The sequence below is a fragment of the Typopeltis vanoorti genome, chromosome 20 (genome assembly GCF_054136105.1).
Source record: "Typopeltis vanoorti isolate ZY-2024b chromosome 20, IOZ_Tvanoo_1.0, whole genome shotgun sequence".
NCBI lineage: Eukaryota > Metazoa > Arthropoda > Arachnida > Uropygi > Thelyphonidae > Typopeltis > Typopeltis vanoorti.
Genome location: NC_143568.1, coordinates 110,751,487 through 110,779,427, shown reverse-complemented (window position 1 = coordinate 110,779,427; position 27,941 = coordinate 110,751,487). Strand labels below are relative to the sequence as shown.

General features: G+C 35.2%; 1 protein-coding gene across 2 annotated transcripts in view; it reads right to left on the bottom strand.

The window, feature by feature from the left end:
* Positions 1 to 27,941, bottom strand: part of LOC150095792 (uncharacterized) — a 147,957-nt gene that overhangs the window by 103,402 nt on the left and 16,614 nt on the right. For both annotated transcript variants that reach the window (XM_090409860.1, XM_090409861.1), the window contains exon 2: positions 2,218 to 2,267. In XM_090409860.1, coding sequence (XP_090265986.1) covers positions 2,218 to 2,267 — 50 coding nt within the window. The remainder of the gene's footprint in view (positions 1 to 2,217; positions 2,268 to 27,941) is intronic.

The window sequence follows — 27,941 nt, the reverse complement described above, 5'->3', positions numbered from 1 at the left end:
CCATATAGTTTATTTGCAATTTGTTTTACCTCTCTTTACACACACTCTCTAGCACCATAATCTCAGATTGCGACTGTGGGCTTTGTTTTCCTAGATACTCTGGTATTCTCCACACAAGCATAAAACCAATCTTGAAAACATTTGTTAGTAGTTGTGTACATCCAGGTATAAATAAGAATTTTGAATAATTCATTGAATTCATGTCATTGCTGCCCTAGATAGACTTAAGTCTCTCAATAGAAGGAGAATAATAATAACAATTTTAAGTTATTTTATGATAGCTTGATATTTAATATTGTTTTATTACTGACGCCCTTTGTATGCTGATCCCATAATTTTCTTCAGCACTTTTGTAGTTGTGATTTTCAGCCTTTGATCAATTCTGAATAGAAATATAGAATATAAGTATTCCTTATAGATTACAAGGAATATAATTCCTTACAGATTACAAGCAGAGAATGTGTCAAAGCCTGAACTTATGCCAACCTGATTTAACATTAAACCAACATCATTCAATTCTAAATATTAATCTGCAACTCATGCATAATCATCAAATTCCTGACATTTATTTCAGAGAGTATACAGAATATCATGATAACACTACATGAAAACATCACATCATAAATCCTACTGACAAATTTCCTCGAAATGAATAAATTATCTATCAAGATGCAAAGATTATCAAATCTTATATTCTTGTCTTCTAAGGCACTTTTATTGTACCAATCCACCTAGACCTTGGTCTTTTTCCTACCAGCCATGGAAATATAACAAGAATCTAAGTTTTATACATATGTAAAAGGCATGCTGATAAGAAGAAAAAACTCTTCAGAACACTACAGATGGTGTAAACATTATACAAAACAATCTTATGATTTCACCTTGTCACATGCCTGATTAAACAATAAACATTTTCTTTTATCTCTTCAATCCTAACTGCTGCCACCAATACTTAAGTTGTAAGTCAGCAGCTAGAATTGAAGAAGAGAAAAATGTTAATTATAAAATCAAACTGCAAGAGTAAAGTGCTATAAATGCTGTTATATTTCTTCTACACAGATTACATTATGAAGGAAAGTGACATATCAAAACTGGAAATATTCAACTGTTCTTTCCTTTATACAGATGATGCTTGGTTTGACCGAGTGGTTAGCATATCAATTCTCCAGCCAAAGGCTGCGAGTTCGAATCCCACCGTGGGCATGGATGTTTGTCTGTGAAAATACTAGTGGTGGTAGTCGGTGGTAGATGCGGTTGGTGGAGACAGAGAGTTGTAGAGTAGGTACCCTCCTTCGATGAGTCTTTGGATTCCCTGGAGGTGTTATGTAATAATAATAATAATAATGCTACATTTCTAAATAAATCCAGCATGCTTAGTATGAAAATAAAATAAAGACAAAAACTAAGAAAATAAGCAGGAACATGGAAAAATATCAACTGCAATGGAAACCTATAGAAGTAAAATATTTCAGCTAGTTAGTCTTAATTTTAATGAGAATAACATGTTAAATGTGGAAATCAGCAATAAAATAAGGAAAGATAGTATGGCGAATAAAGTTATATGAAATAAGACAGAAATTAGCCAAAAATACTAAACTAACAGTACAAGATGGTGTTCAAATTAATTTTTAACTGGAATTGGGTCTGAAAGTTGGGTTAAAATTAAACAGCTGATCCAAGATTAGATGACAGAGATATGCTTGGGAATCTGAGAAAAATTAGAGTGAACAATGGCAAATATAAAAAAAATTAAAATATTAGAAAAAGACTTGTTATTGATAGGATTCAATAATGTTTACACATATCTGATCTAAAGTGGTATGGTCACTCAAACAAAATAGGAGGAAGGGTTAGCAAAGCAGGTGGTCATTGTTCTTTAAAGTGAATCCCATGGTTCTGCTTTTAACTTTGAATGGCAGAGAAGAAATATGCAACTGCCACCCAAGTGCAGAAATATCTTAGCAGCATTAGTGTTGCAGAATGTCAATGCATACCATCACCCTAAGTTATATCTTCCAGTGTACTCCTTATCCAGGCTCAGTTCTAGTTTTTTTTTTCCCTCCCCATTATAGCATCTAATTACTCTCACCTATGTTAGCTTTGTTCCAAGAGATGCAGTCAGAAGTCATGTAAGTCAATGTACATAAAGCTATTACACAATAATAAAACCATTAGAATTTCAATTATTATTATTATTATATAAAAATGAAAACTTACCAATACATTTACCTGTTTGGGAACCACAGGCCTAAAGGACTGTTTCAATGCTATAAAAAGAGAAGAAAAAAAAAAAAAAAAATATATATATATATATATATATATATATATGTATGTATGTATATAGTAAATATACATATATTACAACTTACAACATTTATCATAATTAACATTTATGATAAAATTTGTATTATAAATTAACAGTGATCTTATAATAGCTATTCTGAATAAACTGGTTTAAAGATCCGTCATAAGCCTGATTATAACTGATCAGATTACATTACATTAAGTTACGAATTCATTTTGAGACAGCTAATTACAAATCCTAGGGGAGACCTGACTCCTACCAGGCGTGTCCCTTGGGTGGCGGATGAGGAAAACCCCAACGGGTTGCTCCGAATAAAGAATAAGAAGTCATGGACCAAAGGATGCAGCAGAGGAGTGGCAAGCCGGCTGCATTATTCTGCCATTCAACCCTATGAATCAGGAGTCTTCACTGTGTCAAGAGAGTGTTACTGTGTCCGAGGAAACTGATGCGAGTGATCCTAGATCACAGGGAGCGGTCGAGAAGTTTAGTATGTGGTCAGCCAATACAGTTTCGCATCTCTTAACCTTAAATATAAGGACACTGTTAAAACCTGGGAAAATAAGTTTGTTGGAAAAAGAACTTGCTAGGATTAAATGGGACATTGTAGGTTTAGCTGAAACCCATTGGACAGGAGAAGGAGTTATAAATCTAAATTCAGGAAAACTATTCTACTCGGGCAGAGAGGACAATATACATAGAGAAGGAGTTGCCATTTTAGTGAATAATAGTCTACAAAATGCAGTCATGGCCATAGAACCACATGCCCCAAGAATGATCGCTATCAGATTAAAAGGTAAAGAAAAAAATGTTCACTTTACAATAATTCAAATCTACGCTCCCCGACCAGTCACATGAAGATGAAGAAATCGATACTTTTTATGATAAGTTGCAAGATCTAATAGACAACACCAATAAGAAAGATATCAGATATCTTAATAGTGATGGGAGATTTTAATGCCAAAATTGGGAAGTTCACCCCAGGCATGGAGGATGTTATGGGCAGGTTCAGAGTTGATAACAGAAATGAAAGAGGTGAAAGAATATTAGAATTTTGTAAAGCAAATAATCTATTTATCTGTAACACCCTTTTCTTCCATAGACCTTCCCACAAATACACATGGATCTCATCAGATGGTACAACAAAGAACTGTATTGATTACATTCTAATCAAACGCAATTGGAAATCATCAGTGCAAAATGTTAGAACTTTAAAAACTCCAGACTTCGACACTGACCATGAACTGCTAGCAGCAAAAATTAAACTAAAATTCAAGTATCGTAAATCATGAGCTCCTATCAACAAAGTGGACCTGTCAAAACTGAAAGAGAAATCTATGCAAGATAACTATGAGACACTAATAGGAAATGAGTTTAGAAGATTATCCTATGACAATATAGAAAATACATGGAATCAAGGTAAAAAAATTGTTACAAGTACTGCAAGAAATATACTTGGTACAACATCATGACCAAATCATGAATGGATAACCCCTGAAATTCTAAATACTTTAGAAGAAAAAAGAGCAGCGAAGCATATATTAAATATAAAAAATACAGAAGAAAATAAACAACATTATAAGAATCTTAAAAACAAAATTGATAAAATGTGCATATCTGCCAAAAATAACTGGTTGGAGGAAAAAGCAAAACTGTGTGAAGAAGCTAATAAAAGAAATGATAATAAAACGGTATACAAAATTATCAAAGAATTAACTAAGATCTTTTAAGATAAACCATTAACAATGAAAGATAAAAACAATCTAGAAACTGGGTCAATACAAAATATTAAAATAATTTGGAAGAACTACTATCAAACATTATTTCAAAAAGAACAGGAGAAGGAAAGTATAACAGAAAAGATGATATATGAAAAGGCACCACCCATAACCTCAGCAGAAATTATCATCATCATCATACGTATCAAGGATTTAGGCCTAGCATGGCCTGTTCCGGCCTTAGAAGTCATCGTTGAATCGTTTAAGAGGACGTCCTAGTTTTCTTTTTCCTAATAGCTTGTACTTTAAGGCTTGTTTTGGTAATCTTTCTGTTTTCATTCTTTGAACATGTTCCATCCATTTATGTTTATATTTTTTAATTTTTTCTATTACTGGTTCTTGGTTTAATTCTTTCATAATATCTTCGTTTCGTTTCAAATGGGGTATACTGTGCAGTTTTTCTCATAAACTTCATTTCTGCTGTTGTTAATCTTTGTTTGTCTTTTTGTTTTATTGTCCAGATTTCGCTTCCATACATTAAGACCGGTAGGGCTAATGTATTGTATACTTTTAGCCTGGTTTGTTTTTGAACTAGGTTTGGTTTAAATATAGAGTGAATTACACCTGTTATTTTTAAATATTTTGCAATTTTTACGTTTATATCTTTTTCATTTTCATATGTGATCATACATCCTAGGTAGTTAAATGAATTCACCTGTTCTAAGATCTTGTTATCTATTACTATTTTAGTTCTTGCTGGATCTTGTCCTTTAAAGGCCATAGTTTTTGATTTTTCTGTTGATATTATCATGCCATAGTTTTTAACTTTTCTGTTGATATTATCATACCATAATCTTTGGATATCTCATTTAGATTTAAAATAGCTTTCTGTAAGTTATCTTCAGAATTTGTAATTATTATTTGGTCGTCTGCAAAGAGGAGAGTGTTTAAGTTAACTGTAGGTGAAAGTTTAATTCCTTGATGTAAATTTTTACTCCATTTTATTATTATTTTATTTAAGTAGATATTAAAAAGAGTTGCTGAGAGGGGACATCCCTGACGGACCCCTTGGTTTATCTCTCTTGTATATGATAGCTCGTGATTTAATCTTATTTGTATTTGATTATTTTCATATATACTTGTGATAGCTTTTAGGATATTATTTGGTATTTGTCTTTCTTTTAATATGTTAAATAATATGTTTATTTTAACTTTGTCAATTGCTTTTTCAAAGTCAATAAATGCAATATGTGTTTCTAAATTATATTCTCTTCTTTTCTCTATTATTAATTTTAGGCAAAAGGCTGGGTCTATACATGATCGTCCTTTTCTAAATCCATTCTGTACCTCTAGGATAAAGTTTTCGGAATATTTCATCAGTTTGTTATTTAAGATTCTGCTATATATTTTGTAACAGGAATTTAGTATACTGATACCTCTATAGTTTTTAGGGTCATCTCTATTACCTTTCTTAAAGATAGGAATCACAATTGCTTTTTTCCATTCTATTGGGGGGATACCAGTTGAGTAAATTTTATTTAAAAATAATAAGTCTTTCTTTGAATCTTGTTCCTGCATATTTATATAGTTCTGAACCTAGCTTATCTTCTCCAGGTGATTTTCCGTTTCTTGTTTCTTTCAGGCTGATTTCTAATTCTTCTTCAGTTATTTCCTTTTCATTTTCGTTAATTGTTTGCCAGTTGTCTTTTTTAAAATATTTGTCTGTCCACAGTTCTGTGTAGTAATTTAGAAATTCTTCTAATTTCAATTCAGTGTTTAATTTTATGTTTTCTTTGGTATCTGCATTTAGGTGTTTCAAAATCTTATATACACTGGGTCTTATTTTATATAAATCATGTTCTAAATTAGAAACAAATTTATTCCATGATGCTCTATGTCTTTTTCTGACTTCTCTTTTAGCTATGGCTCTTATTCTTTTATATTCTATTTCATCTTCTAATCTTTTACTGCTTAACCATTTGTGATAGGTTTCTTTTTTCTATTTGATTATTTCTTTGATTGTATCATCCCAGATCTTCAGTTTTTTTCTTTTATTGAATTTTTTGGTCTTTCCTAAGCTTTCATTTGCTGCTGCATTTAGTATCGTTTTTATATTAAGCCATTCTATTTCTATTTCTTCATTTTGGTTTATTTTATCTAGATATTGGTTAATTCTTTGTTCATATAGCCATTGTACATGTGTCATTCAATAGTCTAGTTTTATAAACAAATGTTTCAATTTTTCTTTCTGTTCTTGTTACTTGTAGCCATTTAGGTGGTAATCTTAATTTTATTTTAACAAGGAAGTGGTCACTGCTTATTTCATATCCTCTGTGAACTCTAACATCTAGTGAAAATTTTGATGTCTTTTCATTTAATATGAAGTAATCTAATACTGATTTCCATCCTCTTACTGCCCAAGTATATTTATGTATGTCTTTATGTTTATAGAAGGAATTCATTATTTTTAAGTTATTATAAACTACAAAGTCGATCAATTTTTTACCATTTCTGTTTAGGGTTTGTTCTCCATGTATTCCTATATTATTATTAATTTTCGTGTTTCCAATTCTTGCATTTAAGTCTCCTGCTAAAATTATATAATCATTTTTATTTATTTTATTATATATGTTTTGTAGCTGATTATAAAAATCAATATTATCCTGTTCTCTTCCTTCTTCTGGGGCATAAACTAATTATTGTTAAATAGCCTCTATCTATTTTTATTCTAGCTTCTATTATTCTTTCATTCCATAATTTATAATGTTTTAACTGTTTTGAAAGGGAGTTATGAATCCAAATCATGACTCCGCTTCTGCTCTTTGGTCTCTGTCGACTCCACTGTATATCACATTAAAATTATCAGTTCTAATAGTTCCTTTTAATTTCTTTTTTGTTTCAGTGATTACTGCTATTTTAAAATTTCTTTCATTTAATAACTGGTCTAATTCTATTTCTTTGTATGCTATTCCTCTTACATTCCAGTTTGCTATGTGCATTATATTTTGTCGTTTCCATTTTCGTTTTTCCTTTTCCATTCCAGGGTTGTTTCCCATAGATTCAATCCGATTATCTTTTTCTGTCAGCTTACAAGTAGGATTATGTTCTCCATGTCAGGAGACTAGCCTGACGATGGAATAGTTCAGTGGTAGGGCTGCTACCTTAAGGCTTCTGAACTAGCCTTCTTCCGAATTTAAACCCATAGGAGGAATAGGGTATATTGAAGGGGAAAGAGTAGATTATAGAAAAAAATATAGTAAAGTTTATAGAGAGGGCATAGTTGTAAGGCCAGAAATGAAAAGATCCCATGGCCCTCGAGTACTCTAACAGCATAAGGGTCATAAAGTAAGAAGAGTTGGCTGATAAGGCCTTATAGGAAAGATTAAAGTAAGTGGGTCTTCCTCAAAGTAGAAGAAGGAGAGGATAGATCCAGTTAGGGGTCCATGGGAGTGCCGCTTCCCTTACAATCAAGATGACTGCCCCTTATGGCCCTGTTGGTCCATGAGTCCTTATTCAGTATATTCGGACCACCCCACCATATATATATACACACACACGCACGCATATGTACACACACACACACATGGTAGGCTCCCCTATCCGCCACCCAGGGGACGCACTCTCTAGGGCGCGTCCCCTGGGTGGCGAAGAAATTATAAATGCAATAAACCAAATGAAACTTTCAAAAGCTACAGGTAAAGATGAAATATCTATAGAACTATGGAAATATGGTGGCAAGGAAGCCATTAATTTCTTAATGAATTTATTTAATCAAATTCTTTATACTGGAGTAATTCCAACTGACTGGAAAACAGGAATTATTATACCAATTCACAAAAAAAAAAGGAGACAAAAGAATATGTGAAAATTATAGACCCATAACACTCTTATGTCATAGTTATAAACTATTCATTCAAATTATACAAAAGAGAACACAGGTGCTTACAGAAAAAATCATAGAGGAAAACCAAGCAGGATTCAGGCCACACAGATCCACTATAGACTATATCTTCACCATTAATAATATAGCAGAAAAATATTGGGAATACAACCTGCCCATATACTGTTGTTTTATAGATTTTAAGCAAGCCTTTGATTCACTTAATAGAAACAAATTGATTGCTATCCTAAAGAATGTAAAAATAGATTCTGATATTTTAACATTTATTACAAATTATTATGGAGACACCAAAGCTTTTGTTAATACAACATTAAAACCGAGAATTTCAGAGTCAAGAAAGGTGTAATGCAGGGATGCCCTCTCTCACCTCAACTCTTAATCATCTTCCTAGAAAAAGTCTGTAAAACCATAGCTGATGAACCAGGTGTAAAAATCAATGGTACCAACATTAATCACATAAAACATGCGGATGATATCATTATTTTAGCAGATTCTAAACCACAGCTAGAAAAAACTATTAATATTTTAAATGACTCTTGTAAAACTTATGGTATGAAAATAAATCTTCATAAAACAAAAATAATGAAGATAGGTAGAGAAGAAGAAAATATTTCTATAAATCTTGAAAATCACCTGCTGGGACAAGTTAATAAATATATTTATCTTGGCAGTCTTATATCTAGTAACCTCAACCATATGGAAACAGTAAAACACAAGCTAAACCTAGGCTGGACCAACATGAATAAACTAAACAAAATATGGAAAAATAAAAAAATCCCAATGAGTCTAAAATTAAAATTATATAAAACAATTATTATCCAAACGGTACTTATGCTTCAGAAGCCTGGAGATTAACTCAACAACCAATCAAGAAACTTCAAGCATTTGAACTGAAATGCCTAAGAAAAATTAATAACACCCACTGGATGCAACACAAGACTAATGATCAAGTCAGAACAGATTTAAACTTCCCAGATAATATAATAGACACAATCATTAAGCATCAACTGAGATGGTTTGGTCATATTCAGAGAATGGCCCCTGATAGACTCCCATATTTAGCTCTGAATGGATATATAGGAAGAAAAAGACCTAGAGGCAGACCAAGAAGTACTTGGATAAAGTTGCTGAAACATTCACATCTACCCAGCTATAGTCATGATTGAGATGGCTAAAGATTGTGATAAGTGGAGAACCTTTCTTCTTAGTGGACTTAACCCATTACCAATCGGATGAGATGAGAGAGAGAATTACAAATATTCAATTTGCAGTAAATAAGTAAGCTAAACCGCAATAATCTTTAAAAAATGTTTTGGTGGAATTGGGGGCTAACTTGAACTGAGCATATAACATTACTATACTTTACAAGTATAGTAAATCTACAGAAACTAAATGCTTTCAACTTCCTTTTGCATGCCAGTTGGGTATGTTGCAAAGGAATATTTCCCATCTAACCAACAGGAATTAATACATCACACTAGAGATTGCTCCTTCTTTTATCAATCTCACATGCACTATATGTATGACAGTGCCATGTATGGGCAAGTGATTAGAGAGAGAGAGAGAAGAAAGAAATCTGTTAGTGTTTCTTGAATAGTTAGAGGAAACAAATATAAGCAGGAGTTGAGTTGTGATATTAACCTTGTAGGAAAAGCTAACCAAGCTACTACAATACTAGGCACTATATCTTGTAAAGGAATTTCGTTACTAATGAATAGTAAAACTTTGCCCACTGGAGGCTGCAGCAGCCAAAAATACAGTCTTGATTCCCTCTTCATGTCTTCCAGCTGCCATACTTAGGTGGTATGGTATGGTACTTGCTTACTGCATCTTATTCACAGCATCTAAATATTTTACCTCATTGAATACCTGATGATCACCTAGTGGTTTATGCCCGACTTATATATATACAGCCCACTGCACATTCTGAAGGCTGCAACATGAAATCAATACCATCTTGAATAAACTTTGTATTTGCCTAAACAATGAATACAAGAAAGTGCAATGAATATAAGAAATGGACTGAAGTCATTCCTTAAATTCTTTGTATGAAATTAAGAATTAAATTCATTTCTTAATAATAAACAGCCTACTAACAGATAATAATACACACACACAGCCCCAGATTCAGCAATTCTGATAACATTCATGCTACTACTAACTCACTTCACTTTCTCTCTCTCTCTCTCTCTGTCTTCGCAACTGTAATCTTTCTTGCTTGTCTCACTAAGCAGTACCTCTACAACTGAAGCGTCATGACTGACGTTTAACTTACAATACACTAGATATATCTCTACAAATTTATTATGTATTCTACAGACAATAGAGATTTATTATTTATTTATTAGAGATATGCTAAAATCTATTATGTTTATAACTATTATGTGCATAATAAGCATGGATAACACTTAGTTTAGATGACCTACACACATATTGGCCAAGATAATTTAATGTAAGGTTCTTAACAAAAGTTACTATTGAGTATAGTCCACAACAGTCACAATTCATGAAGGATGGTTAGTTGATTTATGGGTGATGGTGCAAGGACAGCATAGGTCACGAGATTCTAATCAAGTCCAAGTCCAGGCTGCTGCTGTTGTTGCAAATATCTTGGTTGTTAAATCTTAATACAAAATCATAAAAGTTTACATTAGCTGAGAATCTTGTTCACTCACTGCCCTTGGTTTGGCAAGTGGTCTCAAGATTTCAAAGCTTTTCAACACTTTGCTCCAAATTAACAGGTTGGTTGTAATGGTCTGAAACACTTACTGAGTGTTCCTCAGGCTATCTCAGAGAGGTTCTGGTTTATTTTGCATTCAGTGCATATTTAATACAAAAGAAATAGACAGCAAGTACAGGACACATTCAGCTATCTCAGCACCACTTCTGTCAAGATTTCTGCTGGCTGCTGTGAGTTCCAAAACAGCAAAACAACTGTCAGCAGTTGTCTTGCTGTTTTGGAACTCACTGCTAACCAAAAGCTGACTACCACAATCCATCTCATACCTCACCAACTCTCAACTTTAGTTTTCAAGCTTGCTTGGTTTGGGAATGATAAATAAATCAATTTCTGGAGAATGCAGAAAAAATATCTCTTAGACTGCTTTACCTTTACATTTTACACTTCTGTTCTCAGCAATGCTACACTATCCTTTTCCAAGAAAGACTTAATCAATGGGAAGAAAAACATGCCAGACCAGATATACAACAAATAAAAAGTGTCCATAAAATTCTTTGCTAAAAATTCATCATGAGAAAATTCTTCATGAGATAAAGTGTCCCTAGAATTGCAAGGAGCCTAAATTTTGCAGACTGAACATTAATTTTTGCAACTATGTTAGAGAACAAGGACATCAAGGACTTCAAATAAAGAATTTTTTTTTAACCTTTCAACCACCTTTTTTGCATATTATAAAGGCTTTGGAGAACATCACTTTTAGTGTTTTTTTTTAATGAAATATTAGACAATAATTCTAAAATAAATTAATTATATAATAAATTTAGTTTAATCCTTTATCCAAGTGTGAGCAAACAAAGTTTGCGTCTGAAAGTATCTTCAGGACTGGGTTAAGGTGGTACAACACCAGGGCAACTCATTGCAAAGGTGGAGCAAGCTACCAACACTCCTATCTCCGTATCTCCTATAATGATACGGAAGGGAAGGGCCACTACCCAAAAATGGGTAGTGGCCCTTCCCTTAATGCATAACATTAGACATATCCGCAAGGAGATGTGTTTTGCATTATAGGAGATACAGAGATAGGAGTGTTGGTAGCTTGCTCCACCTTTGCAATGAGTTTCCCTGGTGTTGTACCACCTTAACCCAGTCCTGAAGATACTTTCAGACGCAAACTTTATTTGCTCACAATTGGATAAAGGATTAAACTAAATTTATTATACTCTAACCAAGTGAAAAATAAACTTTCAATAAATTAATTATAATTATACTGAAATACTAACATTTCAGTATTTAATCATATTATTAATTATTTTATTATCTAATATTTAAAAATAAATTAAGCTTTTCATGTTATGCATAAGATCCACTATTTATTGTTTTGTCACATCTGTTTTGTGACCATTATTGTTTAACTTGTATGTTAATGGCATTGGGACTGGCTTAACTGGAGATGTGTAGCTGTTTGCTGATGATGCAAAGTTCGGAAGGGCTTTGAGAAGTAGAGCAGACACATTGCAACCTTGCAGGAGGATCTGAATAGACTATGTGAGTGGACAAATGACTGGAGTCATCAGTTTAATGTTGAAAAGTGCAAGGTCTTGAAATATGGTATGCAAGGTTGGGATGCAGAGTATACAATTAATGAAGAAAGTTGAAGGAAGAGGAGGAGATGAGAAGTCTGGGAGTGATGGTGTACAAATACTTGAAGTTTAGGGATCACAGTTATGGTTCCTCTGTATAAGGCTTTGAATGGGCCACATATGGACTACTAGATTTGGTCATCTGGTTATCAGAGGAATGAGATGTACTGGAGAAGGTCCAGAGAAGGTTTACTAAGTTAGTGTCATGTCTATAGAATGTGAAATATGAAGAGAGAGAGAGAGATTAAGGGAATGCAACTTACAGAGCCTTGTGAATAGAAGAAGATATGATTGAGACATAAATTGGTGAGGGATTATTACCAGATTAATATGGAGAAGATATGTCACAGAGTAGAGGGAGGCAACGGTAGAACTAGAGACTATCCATAGAAGTTTTATAAGGAGGTTGTGAGCAAGAGCATGATTGGTGAGTGCATTGCCTGAAAGTGTGATGAATGCAGGAACTGTGAATGGGTTCAAGGCACAACTCGATGATCTTTTGGCATAAGAGAGAGAGTATAGACCTCCCGTAATAAGTCGTTTCACTCCATGGAGTCAAACAAGTCATTGCACCTCAAACATTAATAATAATAATATAAAGAATGGTAAGCTGGAATGTTTTTCATTAAAAAAAAATTCTTGCAAGTCTTTGAGTATTTAACAAAAATTATGACATACATAAGAATAACATAATCAATAAATCAAATTTGAAAAAAAAAAAAAAAAAAAAATCAAATTCAATATTTTAAAATCAAGTACAAATCTCAAATCAACCCAACTTAGGAATTGGAGATTTGGAGTTGTCCATCTACCATCAAGAATTTAAAAATTCTTGATGTTGTTCAGAAAAGTGTTCAGTGGATCTCACTAAAAATTCTCGATGCTGTTCAGAAGGAGCTATATGCTTCACTGATGACTCCCTTCAGCCACTATCTCATAGACAGTTTTCACATTGTGTTTCTTCTACAGATATGTCAGTGGGTGCGTAACAGGACAATTATCCCCCGGATATTAATTCCCAGTCAATAACCCCATTTAAATTCTCCATATTAAAAACCCCTATGTAAAAAAAAATAAATAAAAAAAAATTTAAAAAAATAGACATTAACCCCCATATAAAAATAAATACTCTTTAAATAAAATTCCCTTGACACAACAAATGATACAAAAAATTATTTGACAAAATAAATCTTTTAAAATAAATTTGACAAAATAAAAATTTTAACAAAATTTATTTGACACAACGAAATATGGATACAAATTTAAAATTATACTAACACCTAATATGCACATTTTAGGATATAGACAGAGAGAGAGATGTAGTTTAATATTATTAATTAAAATACTTAAAAAGAAAGGTTGTGTGCCATCCCACATAGATAGTCCATAATGCTGTGAACTATGGTAAGAATCCTTGCATTTGAATCAGCATACTTCTTTCTCAGAGTTTGTAATGGATGACAGGCCAACATCTGAGTGCAGTAAACTTGAGAAATCCAATAAATGGTGGGATGGAAACTTCTGTGCCATCTTTCTACTGAATTATTTATTTTTGGTAATTCATCTTCAGATCGTTGATACGTATTCCACACATTGATGGCATAAGTTGGCTGCCATCATTCATGGCGGTGTGGTCTTCCAATGTAAGAATCTTCGAAATAATCTGTGAGTGGTAAGCTTTCTGGAGGTAAAAATTCATACAATTCTTCAAAAGCACCGACAACTTCATCTGTCGGAACAAATGCAAGAGCTGGCATTTCTTAATTTCAGTGCGAAGTCGGAATCTTCTTGGTAACATTGTTGCAAAATTCACTTGAATTTTCCGATAGATGTTCTGATGATGAAAGAAACATCCTTTAATTTCACTGTCTGGGAAACTTCTTTCTAAACTGTTTATAGCTGCCAATTCAAAATCGATCATGATGCTGATTGGCTTCAAACTGACATTCATCATAGTTAATGTCTCAAACAGTTTAATATATGTATCCTGAGTAATGCATAAATACAGGAATGGTTCGTCCATTAACTAGTGCATGAATGGTATACAGTTGAAAAAAAAATGCAGAAGCAGTTTTGAAAGGCCCATCCAGAAACCAGTGAGATGTTTCAAAGAGTCTGAGATTGTCATGTGTTCCAAAGATTAACATTCTGTTGTTATTGTCTGAACCAGAATCAAACAGAAGAAAATCTTGGCCATCATGTGTAACTTTGCAATGATCTGGAATATCGATTTCACCAACATTCGACAGAACACGTAACGGATTATTAACAGCTTGACGGTGATGTCTGACATTGAGATGTAAATGATGAACTGTCGGCAACTTGGCTTTTGCATCATCACTTATCATTGAAAGAGACCGGGGTGATAATTTGCTGCAGTGCTTCTTCAGTTTCTTCTGCCAGTCTTTTAATTTGTTGAACTTTGAGAACTTCTTGTTGTGCTGGATCTGGACCATGAGAATGATTGTTTAACCGTCCCACAGGTTAAACTCACGGAGTTTAATTTTAGCTTTACATTCGCTCTTGTTAGACCTTCTTTCCCACTCAAATGATACACCACCATTTGTCAATTTTTTTTTTTGTTTTACATACACATAACCTTCAAAAATCACTTTCTTCTTTCCTTCATTCGATTTTACAAATTCCATCATGGATAGTAAAAATTATTTTACAAATATTATAATAGATTGAAATAAAATATTTTATTTCTATCTATTATAATATTGCAATTTATAATATAAATTAAAATATTATAATATTACAATTTATTTCAAGAAGATTAAATTGTTATTCTGCATTCTATTTATTTTCAATTTCACTTCGACAACAGTTTTGACACGCTCAGTGTTATTAGCAAGACTACAATAATTCACAAACGTAAGTTATATATTGATATACAAATATTTAACCATAATGTTTACAAGTTTACAGTAATAAGATGAAACAAAATGAAAATTATTTGTTGGTAAAAATTCCTAATCCTATGATCTTAACATAAATTGCTTCATAATGGTCATAACAGTTAAAATTCCAGGAAAAATTAGCCTTGTTTTGACATATAACTCAGATTAAAGAAACTACAGGTAAATATTATTAATAAAATTACCTGATCCTAGCAATGTCTTCAGTCCCTTTGATTGTCCGTTCAAATATAACACCCAAAGAAGATTATATTGTTATTCTGCATTCTATTTATTTTTTATTATTGCAACATTAAAACTTTTTTTTTATCATATTTAATTTCATCTACCGATATTTCAAATGGGAGGGTTCATTGGCTGGGGGGGAGGGTAATGTCCAGGGAAGGGGATTAATGTCCTCCAGAGGTAATTATCCTAGAACCCCGTGGGTGCTGTTCAGCAAAACTAGAGCTTATTATGTACCCTATACAAGGGTAGTCTGAAAAGTTCTTAGCCTAACAATGAAAAAATGAATTTATAATTTCAAAATTATTTTTATTTTTCAACATAATCTCCCTTAAGACTAACACATTTATTCCAGCGATGCTCCAGCACCATTATCCTGTCCCTGTAGTGGTTCTCAGTAAAATCTGCAAAATACCCCTCTACAACTACAATCACCTCTTGATTCGAAGAAAAATGCTGACCAGCCTTAATTTTCCAAAACATTGCCAAAACACCTTTGTGGGCAGGTGCATTGTCCTGATGAAAGATGATTTTTTCCTTTGCAAACTGGGTCTTTTCTCATGAATTTTTTCGTCTAGTCTGGTTAAAAGATCGGAATAATATTTCCTGGTCATTGTTTTACCTTTTTCAAGATAATTAATAAACAAAATTTCTGTAACATCCTGAAACACCGATGCCATGACCTTTCCTGCTGATGGAACCAACTTTGTCTTCTTTGGCGCTGAACAACTGGCTTCTGTCCACTGTTTTGACTGCTGTTTGGATTCTGGTGTGTAAGGATGAATCCAAGTCTCATCCATAGTAATAAATCGACACACAAAATCAGTTCTATTTTTGTTAAAGCACTCCAAGCACTGTTCAGAGATTTTCATACAAGTGTGTTTTTGATCTGCTGTGAGCAAGCACTGCACCCATTTTGCGCAAAGCTTTTTCATTTGTAATTCTTCATTCATGCAATTTCACATAGATGCTTATGACAGATGTACCAACTCAGAAAAAATACTGACTCACCAAACCTTCTATTCCCAGTCATGTTTAATTCCATCTACCTCAATTCTGTGAAACAGCCCCCCCCATAAAGCATTCCCCAAAGAGACTACTCTTCAAATTCAAAATGAATATCAATAGATACTTTGGTCTTTGCCCTAGCCAAACATAACAGCATTTATCTGCTACAGGCCTTGCAGGCTCTTGTTTATGGTAAGGATATGTATGTACGTACGTAAGTGCACATGCACACGCACACACAGAGGGTGTCCCATAAATATTTTAATAATTCATAAGAATTGAAAAAAAAATTGGTATATTAAAGTGCAGTTTATATAAAAGTGAATTGCAAGGAGGGAGTTTTCTTTTTTCTTTTTTGCAGGGAAAAAAAGTTAGTTTTCACATACGCATAACTGTTACCAAAGTTGCTTTACGTAAGCAGAAACTTTACAAAAGTTTCAAATACAGAAAAGAATGAAGAAAGGTCCTATTGCTCCTGCTGGACTACAGTCACTAATATGATGTTTTGAGGAAACTGGAAGTTTGTCAGATTGCCCTCACACTGGCAGACCAGTATTTTCAAGCCCGTACCAGTGCTGTGGTATTGCAGATGAATGCATAAGTGGCAGAATCAATGAGCAGTGTAAGCAGTACATGGGAAGCTGCAAGAATCATGGGCATAGCGAAAATGTCCATATTCTACATTCTTCATGGTGTGTTAAACTTGTATCCATACAAGCTGCAATCTCTTCACCAGTTACCAAGTGATACTACTAAGCAGGAGAAATTCTTAATGTGGGCTTTGAGATAAAGTTGCAAAAGATCCACAATGGCTGGACATCTGGACAGATGAAGTGCATTTTTCATTGCATGGGACAGTTAATATGCATAACTGTTGAATTTGGGTGCAGGACAATCCACACACCTACACAGAGGAGCCATTACATTCACTGTGACTCACTTGTGTAGCTTCACTGCCTCCATCATTGTGAGTCCCTTTTTCTTTGGAAAGCCATGTAAAACAAGGGATTGGAAGATGTGCTCAGTAAATGCACAATGCTACTTGCAACTGTAATGCAAAACATGGTACTATGCTTGGAGGGAAAAAATGATCTTCATGTAATCACTTTCATGTAGGACGGGGCACCACCTTATATTATCGCATATCATATTATCAGCACATTTGATCAAGAACAACTCATCAGCCATAACTTCAACTCTGCATGGCCCTTAGATTTGACACCAGTAGATGTTTGGTTGTGGGGTTATTTAAAGTCCCGAGTGTACCTGAGCAGCCCATCTTCCTTAGCAGATTTAAAAGATGCCATTCACCACAAAGATGCTTGTATCCACCCGGATATGCTCTATGCTTTTGTAAATGGCATTCTCACCTGCTTGCAGGATGTAATTGCTTGTGCCAGCGAACACGTTGAACGATTCCAGTAGTGATATGTAATGGGTTTCCTGATTAGGTGTGAATAAATAAGTTTTCAATGCCATTATGACTGTCAACACTGCTGTCACTCTCTATTGGTGAAATTTCAAACTAAACTGCATAAAAACAATCCACCTCCTTACGAATTACTTTCATGCAAACCGCACTCTAACATACCAATTTTTCTGATTTTTATGAATTATTGAAATATGTAAAAATTTATGGGACACCCTGTGTGTGTGTGTGTGTGTGTGTGTGTGTGTGTGTGTGTGTGTGTGTGTGTGTGTGTGTGTGTGTGTGTGTGTGTGTGTGTGTGTGTGTGTGTGTGTGTGTGTGTGTGTGTGTGTGTGTGTGTGTGTGTGTGTAAATACATATATGTTAAATTAGGCATTGTATAGAATGCCGAAAGAGGGACATCAAAGTACGAAATGCTTAGAATTTCACACATTTCCAAGGCACTCTATAAAATGCCAAAAGGCAAATCGGCAAAGTATAAAATACTTTTCCTCTCTATTTCAGTAATACATGATGGGTTTTTTTATTTTCAGTTACAATCTAGAAATTAATTAACAAAGAATTAAAAAAAACAACTAAACTATACTATACTGACATCAGAGCTTGGGTATCTCTCAGATAATACAAAAAACATGTTCAACCAAACTGATAGCAAAAAAAAAAAAAACCAGTGCAGAATATCACTCGTAACATACGCATGCGCAGCTACTCATGACCTTCAACCTATATATACAATAGATAGGTTAAAGAATCTTCATGTTAGCAATTAGCATGTATAGTCAGATCAGATACGACCTCCCAAGTGTTAATGTCACAAGGTGAGTCATGTGACTATCGACGCTCGCCTCAAACAGAGAGTCATAACTGCACAAATAATTGCTGAGTAAGCTACATTGTCCGGGCAGGAATCACAGCATGTGAACATGGAACGACAATTCTACGAAGAACTATCTAAAGTTCGAGCCAATGCTACTAAAAACTGCATTTTCTTTTTTTAACCGATACTACCTACCAAAAGTTAGTGAACGATGTGAAAAATGCTAAGATGGCTTTTAAGAAGATACCACGTGAGTTTTGGCTACTGAATCGCTATGATGTGATGGTCGTAGAAAACAAAAGTAAATTGATTTATCCTGTTAAAGAAGGCGTCAGTGAAATACAGTTTTACGTCACAGATTCTGAGTTATTTAATGTACTTCATGAAGCTCATTTGGCCATTGGTCATGGAGGATGTGACAGAATGTTGAAAGAAATCTCACAGAAGTACAAGAACATTATTCGTCATGACATTGAACTGTACATTCACCTTTGCGAGCCATATCAGAAAAAGTATCCCACTTAAGTGGGAGAAGCTGCTGCAGAAGAAGAAGATCAGAAAAAACAAAAAGGTGGTAAAAAAGGTGTTGTAGTGAAGCCTATGATTTTTTCTGAGTTCAATCCCCATTGTCAGGTCGATCTCATCGATTTTCAGTCGCATCCTGACAGGGAATACGAGTATATAATGATATACCAAGATCATCTCACTAAGTTTGTGGTTCTCAAGGCTCTGACATCAAAGACAGCGGAAGAAGTGGCATATAACCTCGTGGACATATTTACGTTGCTTGGAGTACCATCGATTCTACAATCTGACAATGGTAGAGAATTTGCTAATAATGTGGTGAGAAGCCTAAAGGAGTACTGGCCGACTTTGAAGATCGTCCATGGCAAGCCTCGCCACTCACAAAGCCAAGGAAGTGTCGAAAGAGCTAATCAGGACATTGAAAATATGCTGTGTACGTGGATGCAAGATAAAAAAACTGACCGACGGAGTGAGGGACTACATTTCGTGCAACTTATGAAGAACAGGGCATTTCATTCTGGGATTAAGAGAACACCATATGAAGCTTTCTTTGGCTGCAAAGCTAAAGTGGGTCTCACAACGTCTTCCTTACCCAAGATGTTTTACAAGACATACAAACTGAGGAGCAACTGGAAAAAATGACGGAAAACATCCAAACATCCAAAGAAAGAGTCTATTGCACAAAACACAGACGAGACTGTAGTCCACGATGGTAGAAACGAAAGTGGTGATGAATACATGCCTACTGAAGCGGCTTCCGGTTCTGCTACCTGCTGTTTGAGGTTTGTTTGAAGGTAACAAGTGGTTACCTTCAAACAAATATAAATGCCCATACATAAAAGTGCCCATACATAAACGTTTCGGTGACAGTTTCTGTCACCGAAACGTTCATGCCACCTGTGGACATGAGAGTAAAGACGATGGAAGTGAGAAAATAGAAGGTGATGATGTTAATATTTTGTGTACTCTTTGCTTCAATATTGAGAATGCTGTCGAAGGTAAAATTCGATCCAAATTGAATCTGGAAATACAGGCCAAAAAAATGAAAATGGATTCCGACAAAAAATTTCCTCCTGCAGCTTTGGGGGCCACTGTGCTAGTTCCAATCCCAGACATCGACAAGGGACGGGGAGACTCATGCAATCTGCTGGCGGTTGTTATGAGTGTGACAGACGATGGTTTTTACTGACTTGGAACTGTTGAAGGAATTTTAAACCAACTCTATGCCAGATCACAATTCACTTTATGTCACAAGGACTTACTGAGAGTTGGAGACATGCCTGACCATGAAATAGCTCTCCAGTCAGCCACTTCCGCTCAGTCCACGGGTTGTGCCAAGGATTCGTGAGGTGTACTTGCAAGACCAAGTGCCGAAATTTGAAGTGCTTTTGTATGAAAAAGGCAGTTAAGTGCAATTCAAAATGCCATTCCAGTCTACCTTGTAGCAACAAGTAGTTCAGCACTGGTCTTTTTCTCTTTTTTGTAATTTGTAATTGTACAAAATCTGTAATTTTGTAATTGTTACATTTTTTCAATAAAAGCCTTTTTCATACAAAACAGCATTTGTCATTCTATATAACGCCTAGGTATTCTATGCAATGCCTAGGGAAAGTATGTAAAATATTAAAATAAAACAGACATTTCATACTTTGCCTAAAAATGCCATGCATTCTATAGAATGTCTGCTTTTCACACTTTGCCAGTAACATATATATATCTACATAACTTTTAGTACTCAAGTAAGAAAAATCATTTAAATTTCAATAAACAAAAATTAGAGACCCCCACCAGCTCATCACCAATTAGTAAAATGCAAAATATTAATTTAATTTTATACACAACAGAAAATAAAACTAAATAAAATCTAATTAAATAAATAATACAGAAAAACAACTACCATATTTTCAGGCATATAAGACGCACTTTTTTGCTTTGAAAATAGGTCTGAAAAACAGGGTGTGTCTTATACGCCGATACTCAGTTTTTTATACTTTCATTTCTAGAAATTTTCTCATGCGATTTCTTTCTTGCTTCCTTGCGGTGTGTGAGAGCATTCCAATTACATTAGTTATATAATCCAGTTATAGATAGATAACATTTGGTCTAGGCACTCTGGCAGACTGTTGAAGAAGCCTGCCCTGCTAGTATGGGATCGGTTTCGTTCTCACAGAACAGATGTTAAAAATAAACTCAAGGAATTGAAAACTCAGTTAGCTGCAATTCCAGGAGGTCTATCTAGTCAGATTCAACCTTTAGATGTCTGTATTAATGAACCATTTAAGAGATTTATGAAGGAGAAGTGGAACACTGCATCCAGAAGACTGCTGGATGCAGTCTTCAGATTTTGAGGTTACGCCATCAGGAAGAAGGAAGAGGCCTAGCATTTCGCAAGTTTGTGAGTGGGTCAAAGCTTCATGGGATGCTGTGAAAACTGAGACGGTGGTCAAATCATTTGAGAAGTGTAACAATAGTAATGCAGTGGATGGTACAGAGGACTTGAAACCTCTTCTAAATCAGATTCTGATTTAGAAGAGGTTTCAAGTGTCTCTTCATTTAGCTCTAAAGATTAATTTCTGGGGTTTGACGAAGAAGATTAAAATGTGGGTACTCTTTCCTAGTTAGATTAGGTATTTGTTGAAAGTAGACCTACTTATTACTTTATATTTGAAATACTGTAAATTTATTATAATACTCAGTGATAAAGTTTTTTTTTCCCTAAAAAATGTGTACGAAAGGGGGGGGGGTGCATCTTGTATGCTGGTGCGTCTTATACGCCGGCAAATATGGTATATTTTCCAAAGTTTTCCATATTTTGCATTTGTTTTATATATATGTGTATCATTTCAATAGTAGCTTTAAAACTGATACAGTGAAAACACAGTTTGCAAAAATAATCACCAGAAAGAATTTTCTTATGAAGAATTTTCAGTGAAAAATTTTCTATGAATCAAAATGAAATCAATGGAATGCAAACACAATATTTTCAGGGTTCCTATGCTATCTAAACCTTTACTCATTTATGGTACTAATATGGAATAGGTTTCCATTTTTTTTCTTTTTTAAACATTGCTCCCATCCCCACAAAAGGTTATTTGCAAACCTATAGTACATTTTGTACCATAAGTGGGCTAACGCTTTTTTTTCTAATTTTATTAATTGTGTATGTTTTTTTTTTAATCTTTAATTTATTTTTTGTATAGTTCAGAAACCCTGTTCTACAAGCCACTTCAGGCCTCCAATAAGCAGGGCAGTGATCCAGCACCAGGCTATGAAATTCATCTCCCACCTAAAGACAATCACAAACATCCATGCCCAACAGCTGGATTCAAATTCACAGCCTGCTGGATGGAGAGCAGGTACACTAACCACTCTGCCTGGCTATTATTTGTGGATGAATTAATATTTAATGCAATACAAATGATAGACATAACTGACAGTACTAAAATTTCTTCATTTCAAATAGTTGTTACACAAGCTGATGAGTAGAAGTATACTGGACTGAACCTAATGATAACACTTTAGGAGGCTCTCAAGGTCAGCTGGTGAATAATCTCAGTAATAATATGTGGAAGATACAGCCAAGGCTGTGATTTGTAGATGATTTAAGAATTTTCTCCATTCACTACATATTCAATGTAGTGAATGGAGAAATTCACTACATTGTAAATGGAGAAATCACACCCAATTTCAACTTATCTCAAACAACTATAAAGAGTCAAAGACAGATGGATTATATCCACAAGGGGGATACAAACCACTTAAAATCCTCCATACGTGTTTCATAAATATACAGTCTCAATTCCAATGTCACCGATACTTATATCCAGTGGTGAGCTATGGAAATTTTAACAAAGGGCTCGCAACATCGTCGAGGAAAAAAAAAAAAAAAAAAGCCATATTTCAGACAAAAACTTTTTATTAATACAGCTTGTGTATAAATGCCAATCAAAAAGTATGACAGGACAATCAATCTCTAAAGACTATCATTTTTAAACAAATATTTCATGATCTAAACATGAAATATTTGCATACAATCAACTGTGTTAATTTATCTTACATAAGAAAAACATTTTTTAACTATCAAAATTTAATAAGAATGAAATCTTTTATTATCTTTTATAAAACATTTGATTGGCTACTGGTTTTACCATACAATTGGCTACCAGAAGGGAGAAGAGTAAAGATAGCACATGAACTTATTTTATTTTTAAACTTAGGTGCATTCGTTATAGAGGAGTTGAAACAATATTATTATTATTACCCAAGACCTCATGGAGTCAAAGACTCATCTGGGAGGTCCTTTTATCACACACACACATCTCATCATACCGTGTCTTAAACACCACACTCTCAGGCAAGGCATTCCAATCATTCACAACTCTGCACGAAAAAAACCGGCCTCTCACTCCCCTACTCACACCCTATTTATACAGTTTCCAGGGATGACCTCTGGTTCTCCCCTGATCTCCCACTATTCTCTGTAGAACTTCTCCACCATTGATCTTATAACAACCCCTTACCAACTTGTAGGTCTCTATCATATCTCCCCTCTTCCTTCTCTCCACCAGACTCTGCAAATTATATCTTCTCAATCTTTCCTCATACTCAACATTCCAGCAGTCAGAAACTACCTTAGTCAGTCTCCTTTGGACCCTTTCCAACATCTCTTCATCCTTCTGAAAACCCAGTGACCAAATCTGGTCACAATAGTCCATGTGTAGCCTAATCAAAGTCTTATACAATGGAACAAGAATCTCCCTACTTCTACATGTCAGTGTCCTCCGCATCATTCCCAGAAGTCTTTGTGTTGTCTTCACAATTTTGGCGATGTGTCCCCTAAATTTTAGATCCTTATCCGCTATCACAACCAGATCTCTTATTTCCTCTATCTCCAACAATATATTCTCACCAAGCATAAATTCTGCATCCCATTTTTGTTTTCCAAATTTTAAAACATTACATTTTGCAACATTGAACTCACATCCCCATTTGCCTGCCCAATCAATCAATTTATTCAAGTCTTCTTGCAAGGCCACAACATCTTCACTAATCTTTATGGTTCGTTCCAACTTTGCATCATCTGCAAACAACTGAATATCTCCATCGAAATCTTCGCCAATATCATAATATACAAGTTAAATAGTAATGGCCCTAAAACAGACCCCTGAGGCACTCCACTAGTGACTTTCCTTTTCCTGGATATCGCACCCTCATACACAACTTGTTGATACCTATCAGATAGCCAGTCTCCAATCCAATGCACTAATCTAATATTCAACCCCATATGCTCTAGTCTGACTGTCAACTTACCATGAGGTACTCTATCAAAAGCCTTTGCAGAATCCAAGTATATTACTGTGTATCCTTCTCCTCTGTCCAAGGAAGCAGTCATTTATTGTAATAAGTAAGTAGATTACTAAAACATGACCTCCCTTTAGCAAATCCATGCTGTCCATCAAAGATTATACCATTGTTGTCAACCCAACTCTGGATCCTAGTTCTCACAAGCTTCTCCAACAACTTAACCACAACACCTGACACACAGATAGGCCTATAGTTTGATGCTTGAGTTCGATCACCTCCTTTATGAAGTGGCACAATCTTGCCCTCCTTCCACTCTTTAGGAACTTGACCAAGTGCAAGACTCGTATTAAAAATTATGTCAAGGCAGGTGTCAACTCTCTGGCACATCCCTTCAGAATATGCAGTGATATATTATCAAGTCCCACAGCCTTATTTACATCTAGTTTACTCAACTCCCCAAACACCTCCTGCTCACTTACAGTCAGTCTCTCATCCCCATCATCAACTGCTCTCAATCTCTCCATGAAGTCACATTCACAAGATTGAAAGATCTTTATGAACTGCTCATTAAGTATCTCCACCACACATTCTGCAACAGCTGTCTTTATACCATTTCCTCCAATCGAAAGAACTCCCTAGGATTCTTTTTGGCTTCATTAGCTAACTGCTGTTCATACCTCTCTTTAGCTACTCTCACCAACCAAGTCACCCTCCTTGCCTGGTCTTTGTAGACCTCAAGAAATTGGTTACTTCCACTTCGCTTATGCTGCCTCCACAATGCCCTTTTTCTCTGTATTGCATACTTAATCTCTTTATTCATCCATCTCACACCTACCTTATTTAACCATCTCACCCTTGGAATACATTTAGACATTGCATCTACTAAATAGTTTTTGAAAATCCCCCAAGCTGCATTTATCTTTTTTCCAGCTAACTCCTCATTCCATGCTACACCCGCAAGCTGTCTCCTGAGCTCTTCCTAATCACCCCCCTTGTAGTTCCACATATACCGTTTTTTCACAGGGGTCCTTGCACTGCTGGCAACCACCCAGGCAATCACCTCATGGTTACTTTCACCAGTTGGTGGATGATTTGACACCTCATTTATAATTACATCCTCTGATGAGATGACCAAATCCAAGACCCTTAATCCTCGTGTGCCCTCTGTTACATACTGTCTGAGGTAGTTATCCCTCAAAAACTCAAGAAACTCGTTTTCTTTACTTCCAGTTGCTATCTCTTCATTCCAGTCTATATTGCCATAATTAAAATCACCCATAATGATCACCCTTTTTTTATTTGCTTGGCTTATTTGACTATACATTTCACTATCACCACCATCCACCTTACCAGGTCTATAACAACATCCCACCAAGTATTTGATTCTATTCACCTCTATCTCACACCATACTGCCTCAAAACCAGTGGCCCTATTTCCCTCTTGCATCTCTACCTTGTATGGACATAACTCTTTCTCTATCATCAACAGCACTCCCCCTCCCTTTTTATCCCTTCTATCCTCCCGAAACACATCATACCTTTCCATCTCTATTCCTGTCAGGATGTCGTCCTCATCTAACCATATCTCACTTATTCCGACAATCTCTGGGTGCACAGACGTAATTAGTGCAACCATTTCATCCGCCTTGTTTCTTATACTTCTAGCATTGGTATACAAACACAACAACTCATTTCTGGATCTACAGCTAGTTCCACTGATACCACTCACTCGATGTGATCTCTCCATTCTGGACTGGGGCCATTTCCCTTTCTGCTTCTTCATTTTAGAATCCTTTTCAATTCCATCTGTTTCCTCTTGATCCCTGGTCATCTCATTTCTTTCCTGCCTACACATGCTCTCACCTCCTCTTGGAGCATCCACCTTTCTCACGCTGTGTACCCCTGTCCACCCTGAGCCTCCCTGCTCTTGCACACCCATTCTCTCATTTTCTATACTCATACCACTCACTTCCCCATTCATATCCACTTCTTCAATCTCTCCTGCTCTTCCACATCACTCCCCCTCTCGATCTGATTCATTCTCTCTATTCACTTCTCTACCTTCCAGCAGCAGTCTCTCCAAGCAGCTCACACCACAACCACTCAAATGCAGTCCATCGTTCCAATACAGCTCACTTCATCCCTCAAACTCATTCCACACATTAACAAACTGTACTGCCATCTGCTCACACATTTCAGCCAGAATATCATTCATAATCCTTGCTCTCCGCCTCATTTCACCACAATCATACCTAGGCAACACACTGACTACCCTTCCTGTCACACTATTCTCTTTTATCTTTCTAAGCAGCCTCCTGATATTCATTCTGACATGCTCTTTGTTCTCTCTCAAATTATTTGTACCAATTAATACTATTAACTCTTTTGCTCACTCTCGCCAATGCCTCAATCACTCTACTCATTTTACCACCTGGAAAACATACCTTGTGCATTTTATCCTGTAGCACACCTTTAATGATGGAGTCGCCATACAACGCCACTCGCTCATCTTTCATTAATTCTTTCATGCCATCATGATTTATTTTAATAGTTTGACCTGAATTCTCTTAATTTCATTCCGCATCCATTTCATTTCTTGCCTCATCCAATCCAATTCACTTTCCGAATCTCACGACACATTCTCTCTATCATTAAATCTTTCTAACTTTCTAACTCTCGACCTCCTCTTCTCACTTTCTCTCTCATTCATCCTTCTTTGTTTCCGTACTTTCAGTCCAATATACGTCCAACTTTCACTAGCATTCTTCTCACTTTCATTTATCTTTCTTTGTTTCCGTACTTTCGGACTAACATGCATCCAACTTTCGCTAACATTCTTCTCACTTTTACTCTCATTCATCTTTCTTTGTTTCAGTACTTTCAGTCCAACATGTGTCCAACTTTCGCCATCATTCATTCTGTTTTCGCTATCATTTATTCTTTAGATTTTTTTCACTTGCGATTTCTGCGTCATGCCATTTCTACTTTCATTCGTTCTCTCAATTTCGTTTCTTTCCGCCATTCTCGCCTCACTTTCATCCCTTTTAACATCCGTTACGATTTTCAAATTGCTCTTTTTCTTTTTTCCTGATTTTTTAACATTTTTTCGCCTCTCTTTCTCACCATCCTTCTCTTTCAAACATGCACTCGCGACACAATCGTTACTAACACTTTCTGTCATCAATTTCATATTTGCATTCATCAGTTCCTCATTCAGGTCACACTTCGCACACACCCTTCTTCCATCTGCGCTAAACATCCACAAATCATTTATGTAATCGAAGGAATACATATAACAGACCTCACACTTAACGAAACGACTAAAATCTAAATTAAAATCATGGAATGACAATGCCGCCGCCATTTTTTTTTCCCCTACAGGTTACTAGGTCTAATAATGTTGAAAATTTAGCCAATCCCTGAAAAATGGCCAATCCCTTTAATGCATAACAGTATACATATCCACATAGG